General features: G+C 41.6%; 1 protein-coding gene across 5 annotated transcripts in view; it reads left to right on the top strand.

The window, feature by feature from the left end:
• Positions 1-22,202, top strand: part of asic1b (acid-sensing (proton-gated) ion channel 1b) — a 157,757-nt gene that overhangs the window by 95,287 nt on the left and 40,268 nt on the right. Inside the window, exon 1 of one of the 5 annotated variants that reach the window (XM_081705576.1) lies at positions 15,557-16,668. The exons of 2 other annotated variants lie outside the window; for them this stretch is intronic. In XM_081705576.1, coding sequence (XP_081561702.1) covers positions 16,006-16,668 — 663 coding nt within the window. In that variant the 5' untranslated portion in view covers positions 15,557-16,005. Of the gene's footprint in view, positions 1-15,556; positions 16,669-22,202 lie in introns of those variants that run through there. 2 more of the 5 variants (XM_081705572.1, XM_035520619.2) reach the window with 2 other exon arrangements.

The following is a 22,202-nucleotide window of genomic DNA, read 5'->3' as shown; positions in this document are numbered from 1 at the left end:
CACACACATCCTACCCCCTCCCCTGAATCCCATCTGGCTGCTGGGGGTTCAGCTCTACCCAGGCTTCTGAGAAAGACAAGAAGATAGGGAGTAGGATGGATGAGTGCATGTCTGATAGAAAGAGAAACAATTTTTGCACCTGACAACAAAAGAAGAAGGGGGGAAAAACTGTTCTCTAAAGACTCCAAACACTATGATTTGCATTCCACAGTCTGATTACTCCCTGGGGTATCTCGGGCAGGCACACATATCCTTCTCAAAAATACCCTCAGTTCACCTGCCAAAAAAGTTTCACACAACTTGCAAGTTCCCTATCGGGGATTTTCTCCTAAACATAACCACCTCCATAGAGGCGTCAGGGCAGAGAGGCCAAGATTTAGCTGTGAAGCAGTGCTAAAAAATGTGGTGGAGCAGCTAATGAGACCCCCACCCTGTGACTATGCGAGTCACGAATCCCTCTGCCGTGGACCGTGTGCAAGTCACGAACCCCTCTGCCCTGGACACTGTGCGAGCACTTCGCTGCCTCCAGCCACATGTGTGACCTTGAACCTTGCTGGGGCTTAAGCACCTTTCACACTCCACCTTCACCCCAATGGGCCCTTGGCACCCCACTGGCTTGTGCTGCAGGCAACTGTAGGGTTTTTGTAGAGGATCAGTCCAGCTTGCTTATGGTCTGCTTTCCAGTCAAGAGTCACTGAGTTATCAAGCTCTCATAAAAGAAAAAGTCAAATCTATTGGAAAACAGGAGACAGGATAAAGGAATTTGCTGTAATTTAGAAACGTGTTTTATAAGAGTGATTAAGTTAAATTTGTTAGTGCCATTCGAAGCAGAAATTGCTTGGTATCCAAGAACGTTTTGATCAAAGTAACTGTTTTCTCTCCTTCCTTCCTTCTCTGTTTTTTCTTTATTTCCTAGTCACTGTTCTCTGCTCAAAATCTAACTCAAAAGGTCTTGAACTGAAGAGGAATTCTAAATAAGTTTCTGAAAGCCCAGCAGTTGTGTCGTACACTCTTAACTCTCTCTCTAACTCTTCCTTCCTTGCCTTACTTTTTTGGGTCTCTCCTGCCTGTATCTCTCTCACTGCTCCTCTCTCTTCTCTCCCACTCCATCTCTTCTCCATCTTTCCCCAGTGATGCTATCTGCATCTCAGCTTTTGTTACTAAGGGCATGCGCTGGATCAACTTCACCTCTATGTAGGATTATGGCGCCGCTTCCCCCTTCTACCCCACTCTCACCTTCAGTAGCTTTCTTTCTCTCACTCTTTCCCTCAATCTCTCTCATTCGGGCTCACAAGCCCGAGCCGTGGCACAAAAATAAACTTTTTGCGCCCACCAGAGACATGTACCTGTATTATAATTGGTCTCAGCACATGGACAGATTCTACCCTGCGTCTGATCGCTCTGGAGCAGAGGGGCCCAGCTCTGACAAACCCACCCAAGAGCTTCCCCCGTCTTGCTCCCTCTCTTCCAATAGGAACAAGTAACATCCAAGAAATTGAAACATCACCTTCCTCTGACACTCCTCCCTGACAGATTGGAGATGATGTTCCCTTTGAATTTGTCCCACAGAGCAGGTGGGACATGTTAACCCAAGAAGTGGATTCATTCCACCCCGGGGCTGGCTGTCATCGATTATGAATGAAGTTAAAGTGGACTTTCTCCAGCTTAACAGAGTGCGAGCCTCTGGCTCAGGGTGCCTTTGCTCAGGCAGTCTTAATCACATCTGCCTGTACCAGTACAGGGCTTGCTCTTTAAAGACCCACTACTGATGAATAATATCACACATGCTATCACCAAAAGGCACACAAACTGCATCTTTCAGTCCAACAATTTCCTGCAAACGTGCATGATTTGTAGATGTTTGTCTTTTCTTGCCAGTAAGTGTCAGGTTTATTGGCAGTGAGGTATGGTTAGAGGTTCTCTTTCTGTATCACGAGTCAAAAGATATTAAATGTTTTGCACAGTGAGCATCACAATGAGTCACAACTAAACATCATAAGCAACTAACTAGTGGGCAATTTATTGCTTTCTTATTTCATAAGTGGTCATCGTTTTGTTTGAATGAAGTCTTTTGCAGGATTAATTACCTTTTAATCAGAACAAGGTAATAAATCACAAAAGCTTGTAATTAATTCTTTACATGTATATCCATATTTCTATGGAATCACAGTCAGGTGTTTCTAATTATAAAGGGCAAATCATTGGACTTTTCGTTGGATAATGTGATCAATATTTCTGATCAATATTATGACAAATTGCAGATCTGTATGGGTCAAAATGCATTATTTATTTTGAACACAATAAATGATGAAAATGCCTATGACCTGCAAAATAATCACAATTTTGACATAATCATGCATTCTTCCTTGGAGTAAGGAGATATAATCCAATGGTAGGAACAGCCAGAGGAAACAGTCATAATATATATATGCAATGCAAAGCTAGTAGATGCTACTTCTTTAGTGAACAAGGCCCTGGTCTTGCTTAGCGGTCAGACTCTGACAAAAAGGCCTGGTGTTTTATTCTTGCACAGTGTTGCATTATCTGAGATTTACTGTAAATAAGGACTTCTTTATTAGCCATATAAGCTTCTTGTATAGCTTATGGAAGTCTGTGCAAGACCCCATTTCCATAGAGTACCGTGTTCCGTAGCTGCCATTTTGGGTCTTCAACCTCGTCATGTCATCTTGAGAGAAGGTTTCTGCTTTTTTGGCCTAGCATACATAAATAAAGGCTAGAAGATGCCTCCTTGGCATGGTAAGGTTGATTGGTCAGTGAGTGTGTGCACTTGCACTTTCCATTGCTTTTGTGCCAGGCTGCAGGTTGTTGTGGACATGAATGAATTTGTGTGTGCTGGGTTTGTAAGAGGCCATGAGCTCTCTGCCACAGAGTGAGGAACGCCGGCAAAGCAAATGGAGACATATAGGAAAGGTACAATAACATTGACTTAGCTAATGAGACAGTTTAGCCACAGGGGCCCTTCTATTAAAAACAACAGATGTTAGACACACACACAGACAGACAAACACAATCTCAAACACATACACACACAATGTAATCAGGGAGACATTTTGCTCTCTGAGGTAAAAGACAGAGCATAGCTTTCCATCAGTCACCATCCACCCGAGTCCCGAGGGAGAAGCCGTCTCCCTCAGACAGAGAGCGAGAGTCTTGCCAAGGGTGGAAATATGATTGAAACAGCGAGCGCAGGGTGAAATTGACTTAGAGCTAAGTGTTGATTTTCTGCCAGATTTGAGACATTATATATATACGGTTGGATAAACTGAATGTTTTCCCTAGTGCTAATGTTTCTTGAGTGGTGCACCTGCTTATTAACCTGGACTTTGTATTTCAGACATGTCTCTTTGCTGTGATAAGACTTTGTTGTCTCCAAGGGGAGTTGCATTCAAACACAGTGGCAATAGCATTGAAGACATAGTGAGGATTGATGCGATTGCTCGGCTGAACTGACGTGTTATTTTGTATGCTGTCCCTGGCTATTGGTCAAACGTGTCATTTTGGATTCAACAAAAAAAGGACATGACAGTCATAGGGACAGCTCAATTATCAAAGCCAAATTTATTTAACTTTAATCTGTAATGGAGCAAAATTTAATTAGAATTCAATGTTTGGATGATTAGAGTGTATGATTCATTTTTTGACATTCCATAACTGCAAACTGCATTTTAATCAAGAAAAGAATTGCAGAAGCTAAATTATTTGAACATGTGCTTTCATTTTCATATTTTATAAACAACAAACTTTTAATATTCCTGTCAATCCTCATGTTTGACATGCATCTCACTATATTATTTAATATATATTAATATTGCTGTTTTAGTGCTATTCGTAATCACAATAATGTCTATAGGCAAAGCACGTTTAACTCCAGAGGATTTAAAAATGACAACGGCAATAAAAGAACAACAAAATACAAGCATTGTGAAACTGAATTTGTCATTTGCTCAGGTAGTTTGGGAAAACTACAACTGCAGCATCTAGTTGATGTTTGCCATATGACTTTGGAGCTTTGCAGGGATTTTCAACACAAATCACTTGTAATAATACCGTGCATCGGTCTAAAGCAATAGTATTAGTAGTTGTAACTTATTAGTGTTAATTCCATTGGTTGTAGATAGCCAAACAACAGCAGACTGTGAGACTCCTTTCCATCTCTTCTGTACATTCACCATCTTAGCTTCTGAAGTTGTTTTCCTACACTGCGGCACCAGCCATGTGTGATTTATATGTTTAGATCCAATACGGACGTTGAGTAATCCATTTCGGGGTTTTTTTTTCCCGGCGCTTTCGGCGGTACCACGTAGCTCCCCACGGAATATAAATTACTTTGTTCCCTTTTAATCGCAATTTTCCACATGCCCATGGAGAGCTACGCGAGACTGACAGAGCCTCCTGACATTGAATCATGTCTGCTTTGTGTTGCATCTCTGTACAGATTCGAGCACAGCAAATGAAGGACCTATCAAAAGGACGTTTCGTGTTAGATAAACTTAAAGTAATGAACCCCCATGACATAGGCTAGCCGGAAATAAATAAATAAAGTTCACCACAAAGTAAGGAGGCAGTTTCTGTAACTGGTATCCGGAATATGAAAATTGAGCGGGCTTTCCTGAGCTTGGTTTGGCCCGGAGGGCTGTGACGGTGCGGCTCACGTGTTATCATGTCTCGTACGCGACCCTACTTGAAGCTGTCAGCGCGACTCTCGGGGGCATGGTTTAATGACTCCGTAATCGTTGATTGTGGGGCTGCTCGCTTTTCTGCTAGAAGCACGCATGGTTTTGGTTTCTAATGGAAGATTTGCTCGGGCCTGCCTATGTCATTTGGTAGCTGGCGCTTGTTTGGTCGCAGCGAAATGCTTCGTTTGTCGGGTTGTCTTTTATTGCGACTGTGGGGAAACCGGAGGGTTGATGCTTTTGGTGATGTAGAGAATGAATTAAAATGTAGCTACTGGGTTCTCATTAGCAGACTCATTAATGTTCTATTCATAATAATATTTATATTTATAGGCTAATAGCACAACACAACAAATTGATAACGTAAAAATCAATTTTGAGTTGGCATTTCTTAGTAGTATCACGTTTCAGAGATTCATAGTAGCCGATAAGAATTTCAGGAGGATATGATGTAACATTCTTTGCCTCCCTCCAAACCCAGACACCTTTCCTTTATAAGACCCCTGCAGCGACACCCATCAGCAGCGATAATTCCTTCCCTCTGTCTTCTACACTTAATACCACCCTTAATGCCAAATTACCTTTCAGCCCTGCTAAATCGTTTAGCGGCGCTCGTGCGGGCTATTTCCCCTTCCGTGTAAAGATCTGGCGCGCTGGCCCCGGTCGGTGGCGGGTCCTCTACGTTGGCAACGAGGGGGTCGATAGGAAACTGCGATTTATTAATTTTTGCCACCCTTCCCCAAGGGTCGTCATGTCTTTTTAATGCTATTGCACTCGCCATTCGTTATAGACCTCTCGTCGATGGCTTCCCCTTCACAAGCAGTGCGGAAAGACATTACCAGGACTCCATTAACATTCAGTTGGACGCTGAGACGTGATCCTCAGAAAGTCTCTGGATTTCGTTTAGCCTATATGCAGCAGCTGGTTCATGGTTCACGCTATTTAGGTCACAGATTGATTATTCTGATATTTTACGTTAGGAAAAAAAATTGTTGGTCCATTTTATTGATTAATCCAATACAACCAAAGTCCCTTTACTTATATTTTTAAATATTAACTGGATTTTTTGCTCACCTTTGACACCTATTCTGGACTATCAATTTGTTGGCACGTGCGTTTGTTTTGCACTTACCGTCCGTACTTTTTTCTCAGTTTTGTTTCGGCTAATTTCGTTAACTTGTTTACTTTTACGCTTAAACTCTGTTCATAATCACTCTGTATACTGGGGAATAATTTTTCCTTCTGTAGATCAGTCACTCTAGTAATTAAATAGCATATAGAAAAAATGACATGTTTTCTGAAACAGCCACAGTGGTATGTTCTTGTCAATGACAATAGCAGTGGCAATTATGTCATTAGACCGAGGCGTGATTGATAAAGTGCATCTACAGTAACAATAGAATCGACTGTTAGGACTAAGTGGATGTTGATAAGTGTAATTACGAATCTCATGTGTGAGTGTATAATACAATGTAGAAGGTGGGGAAGGAGTCAGGGAGCAGGGTATTGTATTGATCAAGGAAATTAGACCCTGCTATCTGTAATTTTCAGAGGATGTGTGTGTGTGTACACACACACACACCCACACACACACACACACACCCACCCCATATACCACAGTATTGCTGCTAATGGACCCTGTCTGTTCACTCCCAGAGAACATTGCTTCATGTTTGTATTTGCGTCCAAACATTTCAGGCTTTTCTCCATTATTCCCTTTCTCATAACTTTTTATTTTAATCAGCACTCCAAAAGGCTCCAGCCCCTTTATTTATTTATTCATTTATATTATTTTTGTACATTTATTTCCCCAGCAGGGCTCTGTAATGTGGTAGTCCCATTACACACGCAGTGCCATGTACAGCTCCTGAGCTCCCCTAATGACCATATTTACAAGGTGTGTTGCTGAGACCAGATCATTAGCTTCTGTCTGAGTTTGCTAAGGTGTAAATGAAACTGCGGCGCTGAGGGGACGTTTTGATGAGAATTGATCCGGCGGTGGTGGAATGGGTGGTTGGTTCGGGGGTTGACGGGGGCAGAACTGGGCTGGATTGCGGGGAGGAGGGGGGGCGTGTCCACTGGCGGGTCTTGATTAGTTGTCGTAAAAACATCGTGAGGGTTAAGTGATTTCTAACGATGCCATGCTTCACTGTAACTGACAGGCAGGACTGAAGGAGAGAGATTAGGTTTGTTTGGTCGTAAAATCATGTGAAGTGGTCTTGGGTCCAAACAGACTGGTGTAAATAAATCCAGGTCTGTAAACTGCATGTAGTTATTAGTAGTCAGGTTATGTACAGATCAAACATTTAGAGGAGTCAGGAGAGGTGAGATATTACCATTTCCTAATATATGGAACATATAGTGTAAGGAAATGTGCTGTGTCCCATGTGTATGCTTGTAATAAGTACTGTAATGTGGAAAAGCCTGCATGTCACCCATTCTACTATTATAGTTATATCACAGATTTGTTATTTTCCAGTGAAAGTAACATCCTTAGTTTCCTAAACACAGCATAAACAGATCAGCTATGCTTTCCTGCCACTCCTAGGGTTGCGGGTCGCACACACACGTGAGAGTGTGGCTTGTATCGGGTGATGTACTCTTGAGTGGCCGATCCTTTTCAAAGTTCCAGAAGAGTCACGGGTGCAACAGGACACACACAGATGAAAACCGCTCAGCTTGGGAGCACTTCTGCTCCCAGGTTGATCCTTCACCCGTCACAAAATGCACATGTTAGCAAACAAGTCCTAATTAATTTAATCCATGAGAAATCGTGGGTGAATTGGCTCCCTCCAGAAACATCCTGCATGAGTAACTCTCCCACCCCCAGGAACAGTATAGTTACTGACTTCCCCCTGGAGAGCATGTCATATTATTTGACATGACACATAAATGGGTGCTGGGCCTTGCTGGCTGTCCCATGGGGCCCTGGACAGGAGGCAGGAACAGACCGCCGCTGCATTCTTAAACAGCAGAGCAGGTGTTTCGCTTCAGTCCTTGGCCATTCTGATTGGACGTGACAGAGAATGAGACTTCAGCAGCCATCTGTGGCTGCTTGCCTGACCACATGATGAATGTAGATACACACTACAGCTTCTCGCCTGTATGTGTGTGTGTGTGTGTGTGTGTGTGTGTCTATACTTCTGTGTGAGTCTGTGTTTGTATGTATGTATGTGTGTATGCCTGTGTGTGGTGTTTACATATGTCAGTATGTGTGTGTGTGTGTTTGTGTGTATGTTTGTATGTCTTTGTGGTGTGTTTATATGTCAGTGTGTGTCTGTGTTTGTGTGTGTTTGTTAACCTTCACTGATGAGGCACCGCTTCCAAGATGCCACAAGGTTCTATGGCACTTTGCTGACTGTCATAGTCTTGAGAAAAAAACACCAGCTCAACTAGAGTTCATGTTACTATTCTTAAAAAGGTAAATTGGTAAAAGGCCTGCTCAATATATTAATTTTAATATATAATATTAATATATTAATCACTATCACAATATTGGCCCTTTTGTAATATTTGTATAAAAACGGTGCAATATGAGCACTATAAAAAATCACAAATGTTAGTCTGTTCTGTGCGCATCTCAGACATTCTAAATGAGTGTCCTGTGTTGACAATTCACTGCATTCACATGCAACAAATGTAAATAATTTTGGCCAAATTACTGCACAGTGGTTTAAATTAAAATTGAACTAGCCTGCTTTAGTACATCACAAAACATATTTTAGTACATTGCAGTAGGAGGCAGCATAATCACAATATGACTGAAATATAGTAATTTTGTCCATATTGAGTAGTCCTTCGAGTGTTTTCAATCGCATTTGACTTCCATTCTGACATGCTTCCAACATATTAACACATATTACAAGCAATGCTTACAACAAAGAGAGGTATGAATGGTGACTGATGACTCACTGTGTATGGTTAAATGTAGTCTGAAATGTATGCTTAGTAGCATTGTTTTAATTTCAGCAGCACATCGCCACCTCAGCTGAGATCCACCATTGCTGGTTCCTCAGTTAGATGTGGCCGTATTCTCTGCCGTGGCTTCCATAAACACTGTCAGTAGAGAGAGCAGCGGCGAATGAATCACTCGGAGAGCTTTTCGGCTAAGTCACTCCATTAAGAGGCGCTTGCTAAAGAGTCGTGGGTGGCCACACCTCAGCCTGTTGGGGGGGTCAGGCGCAGTGACTGGCAGCCATAATAGAACTGCATTGAGTGATAATTGTATTTTTGGCAGCACCTGCTGTGCCTGGCCATGAAACGGTAAGGGGAAGGTGTGTGTGTGTGTGTGTGTGCATGTGGTGGTCATGCTGGTTCCTGATTCATGAACAGCAGTGTGCCTCTCATTCCAGCTGTACATATTGTACATGTCACGCTGTTTGGTTAGTCATATCAGAGAGTGGTTTGGGGTGAGAATATTTTTGACATGTTTCTGGCCCGGAGGCAGCAAAAGCTTGGGTTATTGCACTGCTTATCACATTGGGGTTGTTAAGTAAACCTCTGCTTCTTGGAAGTAGCTTATTAGCCATGAAATGATCACAAATATTAATTAACATGACCTGGAGGTAAGAGTAGGCCATGGTGGAAACTTTTATGTATGTGTGTGTGTGTGTGTGTGTGTGTCTGTATGTATGTATATGTGTGTGTATATATATATATATATATATATATATATATATATATATATATATATATATATATATATATATATATATATATAATTTTATGCATACATAGATACATACATTTGCATAGATTCCAAGGAGAAACAGCAGTGTACTGTGATTAATGATGTAGAACTCAAAAAAACTTCATCTCTTTCCCTCCCTGTGTACATATTTATGGCATTTAGCTGACACTTTTATCCAAAGCAACAATTGTAGCCCAGGCCCAAGAAGGCGTATTTGCTGTTATACCTTACTATTAAATGGCCTTTTTACCTAGAAGGCTCCTGTAGTTTTTCTAAGTCTCATCGTAAAAGTGAAGTGGATCCCTTTCTTTCTTCACCCCACACCTCCACACCTTAGCCATGTCAGGCCTTTAATGAAGTGACAGGATTTTATTGTTAAGACGATAAGAAAGCGACGCCAAGGCTCCACCTTGCTCCCATCTTTGGGCCGCATGGTAACAGCCTTATGCAGCTCCGTCACGGCTCCAGCTGTCAGCCGTAAAGCTTGTTAGCACTCTCTGCCCCGCGGCAGTTCCATTTGACGCACCTCCCCCCCACCCCAACCCCTTCTGGCCGGCTCAGGACCGGCGTGGGGAAAGAGCCTTGCAGAACCGGATGAAGAGATGTCCGTGGAGCGCTCGACCAGCTGGTCTGTGCTGAACACACGTACTCTGCTGCTCTGCCTTGACTTGACTCACCTCGCCTCGCTTTGCCCTTTCTATTGCCCTATTGGAAATCATTCAGAATTATTTTAACTTCATGATGTAGTGATTGTTTGTGTGTGTGTGTGTTTGTTGGGTGGGTAGAGGAGACCAGGGGACCTGGGGAGAATGTCAACAAGTAACAAACATTTTATACAGGGTGCGTGTGTGTGTGTGTGTGTGTGTGTGTGTGTGTATGTGTGTGTGTGTATTTTTAATCCAATTCTGTCTCTGATATGAAAACTTGTCTATTTCAGCCAGGCCTGTTTGTAGCATTCTTCTAACTGTCCCCGTGATGCAGCTGGTATGTGGCGGCACGCCAGTGGATGTTTCTCCAGTGCTAATAGCCTCCACCGCTCTCATATCCCATTCAGACAATCTCATCTCATATCTCCTCACAGTCCCCCGTGTTCTGATTCTTAAATTAGGCTTCGCTACAACCTTCTCATCGGATTATGAGTTAGGCTATCTACAATCAATAAGAAAGCACAAAGCTCTCTCTTTCGTACTGAGTTACACAGGCTATAACTCTGTTGAACGTAGAAATTGAGTTTAAGTGTTACACTTTTAAGATGCACTTTTAAGGATACATATTTTATTACAAGTATAATAGCATTATTGTGTGTCATCATGGCGCAAGACTCTGTAGCCATGTGTTCTACTCTGAAGACAGTCAGACAGGGACTTTGACTAACACTATATGTCTTCTCTAACATGTTTCTTTAAAAGACATAGGAACTGTGATGTTCAGCCTTATATCGGACATAACCATGCTTGTGTGGGCAGGGCTAGCTGCTACAGGCTTGGTGTGAGACCCAAATGAAGCAGAACACAAAGGAACTTGGCACTTCTCATAAGATGCCAGCAACGCCATCCTTCCTCAAGGACTAAATAGCACTGAAGGCCTTATGTTGTCTTAGCCAGCTTAGTTTGTGTAGTAAGTTATGTGTTCCCTGAGCCAGCTTAGTTTGTGCAGTAAGCCATGTGTTCCCTGAGCCAGCTTAGTTTGTGCAGTAAGCCGTACATTCTCAGAGCCAGCTTAGTTTGTGCAGTAAGCTGTGTGGTGAGCTTGGACTGGTGGCTTGTTTTAACAATAAATGCTGGCGTACGGTAGAATTGGCAGTTCATTGATATGGAATGAAATTATTTTTCTTTCCCTGGCAATGATGCCTAACATTTAAATTTCAGAAATAAGACATAAGCTACAGATATTGAATGATGTGACTTGCATCAGTGCTGTTCTGTGTAAGGATAAATGAAATTATAATGCCTATGTAAGCTTTATTTGTAGGCTATTCAGGGATCTAATTCAAGGAACCTTACATTTGAATAATATGACTTCACAGTATATAAGCATAACTTGAATTTGCTCTACGAAGAGTCAGAATTTCATTCTGCATGAAAGTAGACTATGGCATTAAGAATCATAATCAGCTTTTCTCTCTCTCGTTCACTCTCTCTCTCTCTTTCTCTCTCTCCCATCCTCCCTCCTCTCTCTTCATCCCCGTTAGATGTTCTTCATCCTTTGACAGTAGGGGAACTGACTCTCTTTGGCGCATACTGATCAAGATTAGGAACGTGTCACTCAGCCCAAACAGCTTATTTAAAGGGCCTCCTTGCAGTACTCAGCTGACGCAGCATCGTGCTGTGTAATGATATCACCTCCTGTCACCCTGGTGTCTGACTTGTTTCGGTCGCCTTTGTTTTTATTGCCTGCTAACAGCTTTCATTTTCACGTTTGACGTCTCAGAACTGGGGAATATCAATAGGCGTCTTTTCCAACTGCCTCCAGCTAGCGCCTGGCTCCTGGTGTTGTTTGTTTTAATCTGCTGTTTTTAGTGTTTGATACGCCTGTGATGTTTTGGTGTGTCATCCAAGACCGGGTTTATTCACCCACTCTCATAGTAGGTCATAATCATAGTGTAATTTCTTTCTTTTTTATTGGTGTAGTGTGTGTGTGTGTGTGTGTGTGTGTGTGTGTGTGTGTGTGTGTGTGTGTGTGTGTAGACTACCCTATCCCGCATCTTCCTGTGGCTGGTGGGTATCCATGGTAACAACAGGTCTATCATAATTGTCGGCTAAGCTGCAGAGACGAACTTGATTGAAAAAAGTGGAGGCTCCTGACCATCTCTCACTTCAACAAAAACACCAACCCTTAGACTATGTCCCAGTATCACTGGAAAACACATACTGCCCCCCAGTGGCCAATCTAAACAATAGCAAAGCCCTTCTTAATGTGGACATACAGCTCTGGACCTTGAATACAAAATAAGCTTTTGGATTTTAAAATCAATTAATTTATGTTACAGATAAAAACATCACAGCCCTCGGGTGCAGGTACTAAGACTTTCCACCATTCTGTTATCTAGGAGTCAGGTGTGACAACAGATCGACCAATCAGTTATACTGTTCAGTTAACTACCAATGAAATGAGATTTTGCAGGAGCTCCAAATGAGACAGTAGTCCTGGGGGACCTGTAGGCTATATTCACTACAACATAAAATGTACTTAATAATTGAAACTATTACTTCCCATACAACAGCATTCTGGCTGGCACATTTATATGTTCATATTTTCGTGTTTTTGAGCAGCAATGTGAAAAGTTTATGTTAACAATTAATAAATAATCAGTGTTATCAGTGTTAACACTGATTATTTATCAACTAGGTAATATTACATAGCCTACATTGTAGATAAATCTGAATAATCCCAGTGTCCGATTGTTTTAAAATGTTAGATGTTGCGCCATTTCTTATCACTTTCTCCCAGTTCGGTGCTCATGTGCAGTCACCAGCAAAGGCCATGTGCAGAGAAATATGCAAGCAATCACATTCTAACCTTTTTTTTTCTATTTGATCACTGACATACATCTGAACACACCACTAAAGTTTTTCAGAATGTGGAATATCAAAACACTGACCAAGAGTTACGATCATGGGGTGGATCAGGCTCAGAAATGTGAACATATGTGGAGCTGGCTTTTAGTGACTTTACCTCAGGCTATTATGCTTCTCGGTGTGCTGTGTATACTATTTGTGGCAGGAACGTTTTAAGCGCAATCGTCCAAAAAGTAATTCTGGCGCCATCTGCTGACGAGTGGCAGAAGCTTGCCTTTATGTCTTAGAAATAACATCCTGGCTTCCTTTAATGTTGTGCATGTACATTATGTATTTCTGAAGGCTGCAGTGTGCACTGTGTCCTTCAAGCCTAGTTCTGTTCACAGAGCTTGGGTTTCTTCTCTTGGTTTCTACTTGTATCTCAAGGGCACTGAAAACCCTTGAAAGTGCTTAATGTGACACAAAAATAATTAAAGTATTGAAAGGGCATAGACTGGCCTTGTGTCACTGAATTGTTGCCCTCCACATGTTCTAGCCCTTATCAACTGTGCATTATTTGATTTGACTGGAACTGGCATTGAGCAGTCATTGTAACATTGAGGTATTTTTTCTTTTATTTCATATAATCAGATTAAAAAGTGTTATTTTAACTTATTGTATTGGAGCCCAAAGGAATATTTCATTCAAAATCATTGTAGTTGCACTGATTGTTTATCTTAGATCAGTGAACCCTGTAAACAACTTTTGTGTTTGACAGAGATTACTTGGGCATGAAAAAGGCAGTCTTTGGAGTCTTTTTTAGACATACCATACAATGCCTATGACTGTGAAAATGCCCAGTTTATTAAAGAATCTATATAGTACATCAAAGGCCAGGCCATAACATGACAGAACACCATTATCACCTTTTTTTTCGCATTTGCAAACCTAGGATGACAAAGAATTGCCAGTGAGACTTGCAAACGCAACATTAGTGCACTCTCTTATTGGCATTTGCAACACAAAAGGACTGTGGCATCTGCCGAGCCACATGATAATCTTAAATAGTTTACCTAGGACAACAGGATCATGTGGCCTAATCAGAAGGTAAGAGGTGATTTATGTTTACTGAAACTTTGTACATTTCTGAGGCTGCTGGTTTTAGCCCAGTTCATTGTTTTGTTTTGTTTTATTTTGGCGGGAACCTGCTATGTCTCTGCCTTGTCAGGGCTTGCAGTGCCTGAGAAGTTTCTGAGCCGCATTGGGACTGTCATCTTCTAGTCAGAGTGCTGCATCAAGTCAGCAGGCCAGCAGCCAGCTGAAAGAATGCTGAAAATGGGCTCTGTTGCTGAGTTGGTAATAGAGGACGACCAGAGACGCAGCTGTGCCTGTCACTTTTTGCCCATAGTGCTTTGCAGAATTGCTAATGGAGCATTTGCTTTGAGAGACGCCACAGTTTCCTTCCTCTCACTGCTTGGTCTTCTGAAAATAAGCCGCTGCCTATCTGATTGAGCCAAAATCAATAGTTAGATCTGTTTTCCTCTGGATGCTGAAAGGAAGAGCTCTCAGTCTCTGACAGCCAATATGATCAAGGGAATGTGGGTTTGAGGGAGATTATCCAGAACTAAAAGGTTTCAGACTAATTTTGCTTCTAAATTGTGGAACATGTTAAAATAACTCAGAGCAAAGAGCCAAACATTAAATGGCAGATCATAAATAGGATAAGATGTTAGCATATTAAATGAAAATGTTGAGAGAAAACTGTATTTTGTCCTCCCACAGATGGCAGTATGTAGATAGCACTTGACAGTTTGTTTACCATGGGTTTTGTAGGGAGCTTTGCTGGGATGAAGTGTCAGTGAAACATTTTTCCCTTGATAAGAATATGTGAAAAAGGCTTAGAAGTAAGTTCTGTAAACAGCACAGACCCAGCGAGGACCCACAGGACTAAATATAGTAACCAAATGTTGGTTGCTAAATGTCTAATCAGGATCTCACACCTGTTTTAATCCCAAACATTGCTTTATGGTTCAACCATGTGTAGGTGCACATTTAAAAATTTGTGCCATTGCTATATGAAATACATGGTGGAGAAATGAAAGGTGTAAGGATCAGCACTGGGTTCTAATACATTTTCACAGAGCCAGCCACCATATAGCCAACTTTCCATATTAACATTTCTCAAAGCTGTTACAATTCTTTAGTATTGTTTATTTTGTTTGTAGCTATTTGTGAAACAATAACTTAGCCTCTTTGTTGAACAATAATCTAATTTTTGCTATGTGGGTTGTCAATATTACCACATTATTTTGTTTGTTTGTTTGTTTGTTTTTTGATTGAATGTCATAAAAAACAAAAAAGGTTATCAGCCTTTGACACTTTTAAAATGCAGTGTGTCCTCTTGGGAAGGGTAGAAAGATGATCAGGTGCTGACATCATGCTCTGGTTGAAGCTGTGGCAGGGTGCTGTGGGAGTATAACGTAGCAGGATCTTGGATCTCTTCCCCCACCAACTGTGGGCGTGGATGGGTAAGAGGCATTGTGACCTCCTCAGACCATCAGTTAGAGGAAGAGTGACGTATTCTGGGCTCCCGATCCCAGGGCCAGGAGGACTTGTTTACCACCCAGCCTCGTGTCCTGCGGGAAGTGGACAAGGTCCGTGTGATGGCATCTTTCGCTCTCTTTGATGCGCTGATAGCGTGACCTTCTGGCTTATGTGTTATGAGATGGATTTGTAACAATTCACATAAGGAATCTTTGGATCTTTGTCTGGAGGATGGTCTCCTAGGCCAGGACCGAACCAAGCTGTTTATTTTTATGATAAGTTTTTTTGTTTCTCACCTGTTGTAGATTTGGGTTTTCAAGGCTCATTGAATGAATGGATCATCGAATTTTGATATGTAAGATCAAATCTTGAGCTTAACCATCATGCGATGAACTCTGGCATGCTCATATAATGTTCAACTGAATGCTGTGATTCAGTTGCATGCAGCCCCGTGTTTTGCCTCGAGAACACATTTGAACTCTTCTGTGCCCCACCCATCTCGATTGCAAGCTAGGATTCTCCAGCTGGGGCCGATCTGTCTTGAACTTCATCCCGCCAGACGATCTGGCCAGCTTCAGCCATGGTCCGAATCACTTGCACCCTTTCCCTTGCTACAGACGAGGACAATCCTGTCGGCTCTTATCAGGGTAGCGTGAACGAAAACTTCAAGCAGGTGGTGAGCTTGGATGACCTCACGCAGAGTCACTTCAAAGACGAATGCGATGGGCTGGAGGTCTATGATGAGACAGAGGAGGAACCGGAGCCCAACCTTGACCTGGCTAACTTCTTCAGCGGCTGCAGCCTCCACGGCCCCAACCACGTCTTTGTAGAGAACCAGAAATTCGGCAAGCGACAGGGCATCTGGGCAGTATGCTTCCTGTTTGCCTTGTCTGTGTTCCTGTCTCAGGTGGGTGATCGCGTCGCTTACTACCTGACATACGACCACATCACTATGCTGGACGAGCGCAGTACCTTGAACTTCACCTTCCCGGCTATCACCATTTGCAATTACAACGGCTTCCGACGCTCACAGATCAGCTACAGTGACCTTGTTTTCATGGGGCCACTCCTGGGCTATGAGGACAATATGGCCCCCGGGTTCCAGCTGGCCCCCGAGCCTGACCGCCAGAGCATCCGCTTCAACCTGGCTGAGTTCTACAACCGCACACGGCACCGCATCGAGGACATGCTGCTGGAGTGTGCATTCGCTGGCAAGAAATGTGGCCCCCAGAACTGGATCGAGGTAGGATTCAAGATCAGCGAATGGTCCACTGCCTTAGTTTTCAGCATGTTATCTTCCAGACAGGTGACTTTATTTGCTAGGAGATTGATAGGCTGGGTTTTCCTTTAAGAGCCAGAGAAAATGAATACCGAAACTCAGTTCAGCTAATAGGAACCAAATAGCCATTAATTTTCTGTGCAGTGTTTTTCATGGAGCAAAGGCAGGTCCCTGTAATTAGTCTTGGGTTGGCTGTGATTGATAATCATATGGTGTGCCACTTCACTGGTAATCAGTCTCCATGTAGTATTGTGTAGCTCTCGTAATTGCAAAGTTACTTTTAAAACTTCTACAAATAACTAGCTGCTACAATAATCATTTCTGTTTATACAAGGATCAGGCACATAACCATTTGCAATTAAACAACATATCAGATCTGTAGTGTGCAGACCCTGTATATTTTTCTCGATAAGAGTTAGTGCACAAGTATTATTCCAAAATATATTTAGGAGACTGTGAATTTGTCAGTGACTGTGAATTTTGGAACATTACTTACTATTTAAAAAAACATCACAAGTTTGAATTTGCAAGTCGTTTCTCCATCCATGTGTTACTAATGCTGCTCCAATTTAATAATAACATCAGCTATTCACACAGGAAAACTGGTCAGGTTTCAGGAGGGCATTTCACTCTTTTGCAAATGCAGAATGTTTCCATTGTGTGCATATGAAGGTCACCCATCTGAGAAAACAACTGTAACTCAGCATCCTGTCAAATGGAGATCATGCTTTAGCTGTGGAATTAATATCTTCTGTTGTGGCTTGAAGGTTTCCAGTTTGTTTCCTGTGTTCTTTAAGCCTTTATTGCATTATTAAGCACTTTGCAGTGTGGTAAAGGGCATGAAAGCATTTGTGTTTATTGCATTTCAGGGCTTTTATAGACAGTGCTGCCATGTGGTATGTAAGTGTTTTTGTGGACTGTTTAAAAAAAAAAAGTTGTATGTTAATAATGGCTTTACGTCCTTGGAGATGTGTTATGCACTTGCTTAAAAGGTCATTTAGATGATGGATAAACACACACACACACACAGAGAGCTCTTGTTCTTGATATCCTGCCCAGAATCTATAATCTAACTATTCCAGTGTAGTGGGCTGCTAAAATGCCCCAGTATATATCACCTTGCTCCTCTATCTTCTTACATATTCAGTCAATGACGTGTTTGCCTCTGCTAATCATGTTACTGGCATCAGAAGCGAAACACATACAACAGCGCATGGTTGACTACAGCTCTCATTAGCTAATTGTTCAGATGTTAGTGCATTTTGCCTGGTGGCCAAGCAAGTAGCCATTGATTGCCAGCGCACATATTTAACAAAACTCTGGTTCAGATCGATCAAAGACTAGACCACGCCAAGCAGCCGGACGGCTCCAATTTCCATCCTGGGGCAGAATTGGAGAAGGATTGAGCATCCCGCACTTCCGTAGAGTCCTCCATTAGACACAGATCCTTTTTCATTGTCTTTGCACTCACTTCTCTTCCTGCTCAGCATCCCATAAGAGCCAGTTCTCTAGGCCTTCATTTTGGCCTGGTGATGTTTACAGCGGCCAAAACGAAAAGGCATCTGATGTCGGCCGGACAGTGGAAGGCCCTCCTACACAAGCCATGTTCAATAGGCTTCAGTTTAATTTCCCCAGATCTAGTCCAGGTCTATGTGAGTCAAACTTGACAAGCTCCTTAGATTGACTTTAGTAGTAATATAATAAAAGGAAGACATAGTATATGCTTGGTCCATAAATACTAATAATAAATTCGATAAATGTCCATTCCATAAATATATTCAATAAATATATTCTAAAAACTAAAATTAATACAAAAATGATTAATTCTTATAAATATATTCCAAAAACTGAATGCATAAAAATAATTGAATGCACTAGATGCATTCCAGTGGCCGGTTCTATAGTGTGAGCTGCATGATGACACATTCATGCATGGTTTGCTTTTTTTCCCCTACATGACTGAGCATCCATTTAGGTGCACTCCTGCGTATTGTCCTGCACACTATGAGCAGGCTAAGCTCGATTGATGAGAATCAGACGATTCCCATGGGAGCTGACAACAGCAAGCCATCAATTATTAACAATGCTCCACAGCAGATGTCCTTGTGCACTGTCTTCCCTGTTGGCTGTGCAGAGGTCACTATACTGAACTCTGCTCTTTCCCTCTGCAGCATCTGTGTTCCTACTGCACACAAAGCCCTCAGCACACTCGCACTGCAACTAAACGAACAAAAGCTTTTGCCTTGAGAGGGACCTTGGGATTGCGGTCAATAGGCAGGAAGCAGTTTGTTTCCGTCCCGGTTTCTGTGTGGTCAGCTTCACGATAGAGGGAATTAGGTCTTGAGTGATGGACCGTTTCTTTAAGATGGGGGTAGGCTGAATGTGAGTCCTGTGACTGTCTGTGAATGAAGTACAGAGACCTGCTTTGCTAAGTTCTGCAAGGCATTTGGTTGCGAATGGGTTTGTGTTACCTTGACTTTGTGTTGACCACTGAGTTGTAAACAAAATATCTCCTTTGACTAGAGTGCTTTTCATTCATAAAAAAAAATACTAAGTAGCAAAAGTCAGCCTTATTGTGGCAATACCATGTGATGTTTGTTTGTTTGCTTGCTTGCTTAACATCTTGTTTTACACCCCAAATCCTTCAGTTTTATTAACAGTGTCATTTTATGGGGACTTATTAGTAACAAATTTGCAGCTAGTCAGTCTGACAATTATACACTGTCATTTAATGGAATTATTCACAACCCAAATAAATAAGTAAATAAATAAGTAAAGCTGTTTTTTGAGCACTAGATGGTGCCATATTGTAGGCTACTAAAGTTACTGTAATACTGGCTGTATTGTGTATATAGGCATATATGACTTTTGTTTTGAGGAGGAAGCATTATTGCAGTCATGCGCAAGCACTCAGTCACAGGAAGACTATGACAGACTTTTGATTATTAATTTGTATGTAAGTACTTTGTATGTGAAAGCAGCTTACACCAGAACTGTGATAAGTCTAAGTAAGGGAGGAAGTGACACAAGCCTTGTAAAGAAACATTTTGGCAAAGCCTGGGAAACTTTCGAACTTTCGAATTCAGCAAGACACACGCTGTCAGAGGTGCTGAGATTAATTTCCTCTTTCAGAGTTGTAAAATGGTATCAGTGGCACATTATAAATGAGCCATAGCATTTCACGACTGGTCCAAGACAGATAAACTACACTGGAATAGATAATTATAATGTAAAACCTTTATATTGCATTTATCACAATAATGACTTCCCGCACTTCCCAAGGCTGCAGTCGTCTTGTCATGAGACAGCACCTAGTCACATGATTCAGTAGCTAACTTCACACCTGCCAGGGTCAAGCTTTATCCTTTGTGTTTTAATGATAAATGTGTACAATTATCGCTAAGACGGTGAACATTTCACATGGTTGTTATTATGTCCTCGAGGATGAAATTCAGAACATGCTCGATGTTTGCGAGTGCTAATCACAGCTATAACCAGCTGTTGAGCGCGCTGAGGCTAATCCATATCACCGTTTTAATTAATTAACCGTTCACACACCAAATATATCGCTTTCTCTAACATGACACCAATTTTTGAAGTGTTTCAATGGCTTAACAGCTTGTAATGTTAAAGTCCCATCATATCTACCCAATTATTAAGATGTATGGACAAGCTTTCTCACCTAAACGACGCGCCAAGGAGCACTTATCAGTGACTAACTGACTCAATAATTAATCACTTATAGATTCTTAATGTTTTCATTTCTAGAATAAGATACAACGTTCGGCATGGAGTCTGCAACTAATCACAGCATTTTTAAAACCAATTTCAAAGTGAGCTACTTTGCTCAAAGGTTGCACGTGGGACAGTGTGTTTAAACTAAGCCATGTACGAATAAGCTTCGCTTCATGCTCGATTCACATCTCCGCGCTGTTCTCCGGAGTGAATGCCAGTAGTTTTGAAGCCCAGCTGTGAAGTCATCAGATCGAAACAGCGCTTTAAAGCCCGTTCACCCGTCAGTTCAAATACTACGTAGTTTAATAGACTGTTTGAACAAAGAAACAAAATAGAGGATGCCTGTAAGATGTTTTTTTCAAACCCAACTTTATTAAACTGTCGTTTCCCACTTTAATCCTGCGTAACACAACCTTACACACAGCTTCAGCTTTGGCTTCGCATTCATAGCTAGTGATATCCACAGCGTATGTGTAGGGTAGAGGCAGTCCTGGAAAAAAAGATACCTCAGCGTTACCTTTGAGAGTAAACGGATAAACAACGTTAACATTGCCACAAGCAAACCACATCACAAGCAAGATAGCTAGAAAGTTAATCTAAATAGTCTCCAACAAAAAAACACTAGCTAAAGATGGTGAAAACAATTCTTGTTACATGTAATACACCGTTCTAACTTATTGCCAAATTATGTGATTAATAGGAGTACAACAATAATGCTTCTGAGGTAACAAAGTGTTTATTACCGTTTTAACTGCTAACCATTTTGCATGTAATGTTACCGCTAACTTAGATAGGTTACGTATTTAACTAACTTAGATACGTATTTGGGTTGAAAGTTTTAGTTATTCTGCAAATGCAAGTAGGACCAAAAATCAAATGTGCTCACATTAACATATTAATATAGATTAAAGTAGAACAGAGGAGGAAAAGTAATTTAAAAAAACAATTAAAGAAAATATAAAGCCACACAAGCCATGAAGCTTTAGAAAAGGTTAAGATATTTAGACCATGGTCTTTATTCAGAGCTTTTGCAAAATATATTTGTGGCCGGAGAAGACATGTGACCACACGCACCATGATAGGGTTGGCTTTCTACCTTATGGAATCTGTTATACTAATTTATAGCCTATATATTTTATTGTATATGCAATACTTGCATCTGCAAACAATATACAGTCTGTGACTGGTAAATCTGGTGATGCAAATTGATCCCCCTTTAAAGAAACAATGTGTTCTAACATTACTGTAAAATTATTCGACTAGCTGTTTCCTCTCAGTGTACTCAGAGGACAAACACTAAAAATGTCAGCTACGTCAGGTTAAAAAAAAGTCAGAATCTCCTGAGTCACACTTGTGGCAGAGATAAACAGGATGGCCTGATGTATAGACTTCATGGGGCTAATTCTTGTTATTTGCAGCACAATGGTAGCTGCAGAACGCATATCAAACAAAAGAACCCCCACAACCTCTGATGATTCATCAGAAATAACCTTTCTGTTTTTCACAGTCCTCTTTGTCTTTGGTTAAAGGGTGGGTTGTTTTTTCTCTGGTGCTTTGAAACAACTTGCCCTCTCTTCCTTTAACTTGCCACCCTCTCAGTCAATCTACCAGCTTTTTGTTGCTTTTTTACCAATACAGTTGAAGCACAGGCACTCCTGGCACTGGAACTGCTTTCAGTGGCAGACACCAGCTTGCTACTGGCTAGTGCTATGCTGTTGCCTTTACTGGCAGCTAATGCTCTAATGCTACTGCATTCAGTGGAG

The sequence above is a fragment of the Electrophorus electricus genome, chromosome 22 (genome assembly GCF_041902795.1).
Source record: "Electrophorus electricus isolate QZ-2024a chromosome 22, ASM4190279v1, whole genome shotgun sequence".
In the NCBI taxonomy this organism is placed as follows: domain Eukaryota; kingdom Metazoa; phylum Chordata; class Actinopteri; order Gymnotiformes; family Gymnotidae; genus Electrophorus; species Electrophorus electricus.
This window is presented reverse-complemented; position numbering and strand designations above follow the sequence as displayed.